At 38.1% G+C, this 6,000-nt stretch overlaps 1 protein-coding gene across 1 annotated transcript in view; it reads left to right on the plus strand.

The window, feature by feature from the left end:
* The window catches only part of ABHD3 (abhydrolase domain containing 3, phospholipase), a 29,893-nt gene extending 24,998 nt beyond the window's left edge, over positions 1-4,895 (plus strand). Inside the window, exon 9 of the mRNA XM_055799063.1 lies at positions 2,785-4,895. Coding sequence (XP_055655038.1) covers positions 2,785-2,963 — 179 coding nt within the window. The 3' untranslated portion in view covers positions 2,964-4,895. The remainder of the gene's footprint in view (positions 1-2,784) is intronic.
* Positions 4,896-6,000: the final 1,105 nt, after the last annotated feature.

Below are 6,000 nucleotides of genomic sequence, written 5' to 3' on the forward strand. Positions count from 1 at the left end.
AATTCCCATGCAGTTGGCAGAAGCTGACATGAATCGTAGCCACTGTGTTTATACATGGCGATGTGTTCATCCACAGAATCCAAGGGAGCCAGATCAGAGATTGCTGGGCAGATTAACTCAGGCAAAACTCCAGATGAGTGCTTGCTTAGACTGGAATCTGAAAGTTATGCATGTGTTGGATTGCAAGAAATAACACATTGTTTTCTGCATCTCTTGTTTTCAGCCTGTGCTATTCCCCAATCCAGGCTGTCAGGCTCTAGGTTTTTATTTCATTGACTTTTCTTTTTAGTCTTGCCTCAGTAATTGCTTTAAAAAGCCCAGTTGCTGTATAGTATTTTCAATTTTCAGCTGAACAAAGGAAAAGTCAATGATTTCTTGTAGAAACAGAGAGAAGCACAGTTTCTTCTACTTATTAAAGAATCAGTATCACCTACTAAATGCTGAAATCTATAAACTACTTAGATGCGTGCAATTTTGAAAGGAGGGAAAGAGTGGAAGAAATTAATAGCGCTGAGTAGCAAAGAATCTCATGTACTCTGCAAGAGAATCCCCGTTGCTCTCCAGAGCTCAGTCTGTGCTCCGTTCAGGGCACAGTCAAGTACCTCATGTTATGGGCAGGAACCTCATAACACAACATTCATAAAAGCCACTAACCCCACTATGGATATGGTTGGTTTAGCATCCAGGCTGTGGCCCTGGAGTTGAACAGAGCATGTCGTTCCAGACACTGCTAGTAAGGACCTCTGAGGTGCAGATTGCTCCCCTGACTTGGCAGGTCCAGTGCTTCTGCCCTGATCTATTTTAAGTTGTGCATCTGTTCACTACAGTCGTTGTGTTCAAGATCTCTTGTGACTCGCTCTGGCTGGGTGTCTGTCTTTGGCTAAGGAATGGATGCCATGTTGTTACTCTAGCTGCTGAAAACTAAGGCAAATCGGCATCTGAAGCACACAGCAGTAAGTCTGCCAGCATCCAAATGAAAGTAAGGAACTTGCCTATAAAGAAGGTAGTGATATGCAGGGATAGTGACTCTTCAAGGAAAATGGCCTTTGAGATAGCAGATGTATAAAGGAAAGCAGATGCCTAGAAATAGGAGTGGGTGGAGGGTGTCTCTGAGGGAAGTTCTATGAGAAAAGGATGTGGACAACTGATGCCCCCCAAAAGTGAACCTGATTAAAAATCTCTGTTCAAAAATACCTTAAAATACATGAGGCAGCAATAGAAATGCTGCGAATAACTCGCTGCTTTCTGTTCTAGTGCCAAGGTACTTGTCCTTTAGTAGTGTATGACTTAAAATCAGATTTATTTTCTTGTGGAATCATAACCCTTTTTTAGACAATACAGTGAAATTCCTTCTACTCCCTTCTGTCTGGACAAAGCATGTCTTCTTTTGCTGTTGTTTTTTGTGTCAATCCTGAATAATCAAAAAATCTGTATGATCTGTATTTTTTTCCCTTACATGAAGTTTATTGTTTGGAAACTGGAACTTTGAAAGGCATTCTTTACTGAAATGTATTGAGATATCTGCTTGTTCAGGAGAATATTCATCATACTTAAAACTTCTGAGGAATTTGCTTAAATAACTTAATTTTTATATCAAGAGCATAAACACCACAGCTCTGTAAAGCTCCAGTGTTGCGTCAGCCAGTTCATAGGATCATAGGGTCACCTCATCACACTGCAATAGCATTTGTAAAGTCATATGGTTTCTCTGTTGTCGGTCTGCACTGACTTTTATTTTCTTTCACAAAGGGAACTGCCCAGGTGATAGCATTGATTAAGCCACACATCCATGCATGTTCAAGATAAGCTGCACTGAAGTCTCCCCTCCTGCACGTGTCAAGATCAGCACATAGCTCAGGTGGAGTTCACCGATGACTTTAAGCTAACTGTAGGCTGTCACTGAAAGGGCCACCTCACTGCAGTCCTTATCTGACTGTGCCTGCCACCGTCCCCTTATTGGCATTAACGGGGTGAACCAGATCAGGGAGCTGATCCAGCTGAAAGAAAAATCCTTGTAGTAGCTAGTCTAATAATCTAAATTCTAAATTAAATCATTTGCTAGCAGTCACTACTCAGTAGAGAACCACTAACCTACCGGGTGACATGGAGCAGCTTTCTGTGTCCGTGTGCAGTTGCGTGCTCTTTCTCTGTTTACCTTGGGTATTTAGGTTATGAGTTCCTCAGGGCAAGAACTGTTTCCCAGTGTGTTTGCATGGTGGGGTCTAAACATGCACCTGTAAATGTAAAAACCTGGCAAATCAGATATACTAATGATAAGTCAGGATAATCTTTAATATTAGCTGATGGGGTATCTTACAGACAAAATCTTACCATGACATTAAGGGGTTTGTGTTTGGAGTCTCCTACAAAGCGAATGGGATTCACAGTTAAGGTCCTAGTTCCTGAGCTTTTCCAAAGTTGAGCATTGCAACACAGGTTAAAAACTATAGGCTTGATTGTCCTTTCACTTACACTGTTTATACCAAATCATAAGTATGTGTTAATATGGGTGCTGTTCCATCAGTGGGACTGAAAGAAATATGAAGTTGAAACTTGTACAGCAGCCAGAAAAAAACCCCCATACAGATAAGGTGAGTTAATAATGAAGAGAGAAATGGCTTTTAACACAGCTATGGCTCTACATCTTGCGGTACATTTAAGCTTGTGTTAATGTTGTGCATATTTATTCATATATAATACGAAAAACATTTAAGAGAAGGTATTCAGTGGCTGGCATTTCATGGAAGGATAAGGACTTAAAACTTTTTTCCCCTCCCCTTTTAGCTATACCAGTAGAAACTGCCAAACAAAATGCAAACGTTGCTTTGGTTCTGACTTCGTGTGGAGGCCATATTGGTTTTCTGGAAGGAATATGGCCAAGGAAGTGCACTTACATGGACAGAGTCTTCAAGCAGTTTGTGCAAGCTATGTTTGAGCATGGAAATAAAATCTATAGCATGTAGCTTTGGACCACTGTTACAGCACAGTGGCACGTTCTGACAAGGGCAGTTAAGCTTCATGCACAAATTTTAACTCCTATAAGCCAGCAAATGGATGAAGTCCATTACTACATGCAAAAATATTTTTGCCTAAGATTTTGTAGCAAGACACTAAATATTATGTTGTCACTTTTATATTTATTTTTAATATGCCTTACTAAGAATGACCTTAAATGAAACAACATTCTGCATACATCAAATTGCACTTAACCAAAACCATCAAGTAGGCAGATTATAATTCCTCAGGATTTTAATTTAAACCAGTACACATTTAAGAAACTTAATCTAGATGGCTTTTAATATTAGAATGGCAACACTCAAAATAGCATATATTATCCTGTCACACACAATACAAGTTGGCCCATTCCTTAGGGCACTGATGGTGAAAAAGAAAACAAAAGAAGGAGGGAACACAAACACTGTTTCTTCAAGTACGTCCAAATTTCAGCATGTTATTCTATAGCATTAGATTGATACCTGCTTTTGCTGTTCTACCCTGAGAGTATTCAGATTTAGGGCTAGTTATTGTTTTTTAAACTATGTCAATGCCATAATTGTCTTACATTATTATTTTTTAAAGAGCTAATTTATAGTGTTTACATGTAACCAAAATATTCCTTTAAAACAGTACTGTAATAATTTATGTAATTAAAAGACATCTTGCATTTCAAAGTTCATGTAAAGCTGAGTGTTGTCACGTATGTAATACATATTTCATATAACTGGTAAATTCCATGATTTTGTCTGTTATGTTTATACTACCCTGCAAGACCATTTCAGTTCTAAAGAATAAATATTAGAACATCAGCAATTATGATATAATCTGCTTTAAATTAAAAAAAAATCCAAACCCTTTGTCTCTGCTATTGTTTCAGATAATTTCTAAAAAGAATATAACAAACTGTTTAAAGAAAGCTGGGATCTGGGATGGGGGTCAAAGTCCCATCCCTCTGATTTATTTGATCATTTGTCAGCACTTCAGTAATAAGTGGTCAAATCATTAAAGCCTTTGCAAAGTGATTTCTGCCGTAGTGGCTTAGAGTTTGTGAGGCTGACTGAGGCGTCACTGTTCTCCTCAGCCCTGAAACAGAGCGAGAGCCAATGTAGACCTTTGAGGAAAAAAAGGCAGTTGGACAGAATGTATTCTGAAACTGCTGGGAAGTCCTAATTTAGGGCATAGTGAAATTAAAAAAAGAAGGCTTTTAAGCAGCTTCTGGGGAGCTCCCACCTCGTGCTGATCACAGATTTGAGCCCAGCCACACAAGATAAGCCAGTAAAGATGCCTTTGTATTTTTATTTTTATCTTTATCTTTTGAGTGGGGTCAGTACAAGAAGAAAACACGGATAAAAAAGCAAGTCAGGTCTTTTGTCTCAAGCAGTACGTGAACAGTCCTCTTGCAAGGCATGTTTCCTAGTAACAGCAAAGGAAGAACAAAAATACTTTCTGTCTTTAGAAAAAGAAATTGGGACATGCTATACGAAAGCTAGTTTTGAAAGGTGGAAGGTTAAATTAGAAAATTAAAAAGTGCTTTCAGGTTCTGACTTTTCAGACAAGGATTGGCCTGTGCCCAAATAACAAAGTCCAACTTATTTTTTTCTCTAGTAAGGAATATGAGAGAAGTGTCTCGTAAAAGCAAAATGACATTTTGTGCATGTTACTACAATACATGAAATCAGTGTATTAGTAGGGTGCCTTATTTATTCTTACATTCATTTTCAGGTTTTATGTTTATATAAAAACAATGAGCAATAAGCAGTGTATTCAGCATTATATTTGTAAAATTGTTTGGGTACAGTACTGTTCAAAACTCAGCATCAAGTATTAATAAAAATAAAACCACTTACATTAAAAGCACACCTTACTATTTCAATAAAAGTAACATGATTAATGGCAGAGTTTCTGTCTCTTTGCACTGTCTTATTTCATTTAGGTCCAATCCCATATACAAATCTCCACAAGACATTTCTCTTTAAAGCTACATCTAGCAAATCTGTAAAGTTTTCCTTTTTTCTCAAATGTAGAATGTTTTTCCTTACACCTCATTAGGGAGAATGCATCGTACAAAGCACAGCATGCAAAGTGGCAACAATCAAATTTTACTGTGGATATCTTCAAGTTTTGCCAGTCAGATTTTCTGAAACATAGAATACAGACACTCACCTCAGTTCTTGCAGGGGACACAAGCTAGCAACAAGTGCCGTAAACATTTTTGCTATGTCTTAATTGTACACAGAATTTCACCAGTGAGCTGAAATCCAGAATGTGCCATCTAGTCAAAACAGCATGAACTCATAGGGTCTTTATTTGGTTTTTCATGCGATCTGAGTATCCAGACAGCAACAGGGATATGAAATGTTGGAGGTGGGAGAAAATTGTTAGTTATCAATGTACCCATTACTGGAAAGATGGAGTATAATGAAAGTGAAACTCCAAGTCACAAAGGTTGCAGACACCTCTTAAAGAAAACTTTCTTCCTAGTTCAGAATCATTTAGTAGTTAAAGCTGGAAGGGACCTCTAGAGATTGTTTAGTCCAGTCCCCTTGCGCAAAACAGTCCATGTTACATACATGCTTCAGAACATCCGTCTCTTCTCAATTTGCTCTTGGAAGTCGATGCAAAGTATTGTTCTTTTTATCTGTGATCAGTCACATTTTTATCCATTTTTATCAGTCGCCCAAGAGCCATCCATGACCTTAACTGTATTAGTACCAGATCATAAAGACCAAGATTTTAAAGTGTAATTTATTATGTCCACTCTTGGAAAATAGACTTAGAAAACCTGAAAAATTCAAATAGAAAAACATGGCTCTATGAATGCAGAGAAACTAACCCATGGTCTATATCTCATACTGCGTAGAAGAAGGATTAATGCTGTTTTTAGAAACCAAGACATATAACAGCACAGTTTACAAAACAGCAGAATGGGTTAGGGGGAACAGTCTACAACTCTAGAGGAGCTGGTGTCAAGAAAATGTCAATTAAGCGATGGTGACTCCAGGC

Source organism: Falco peregrinus, chromosome 3 (genome assembly GCF_023634155.1).
Source record: "Falco peregrinus isolate bFalPer1 chromosome 3, bFalPer1.pri, whole genome shotgun sequence".
Lineage (NCBI taxonomy): Eukaryota > Metazoa > Chordata > Aves > Falconiformes > Falconidae > Falco > Falco peregrinus.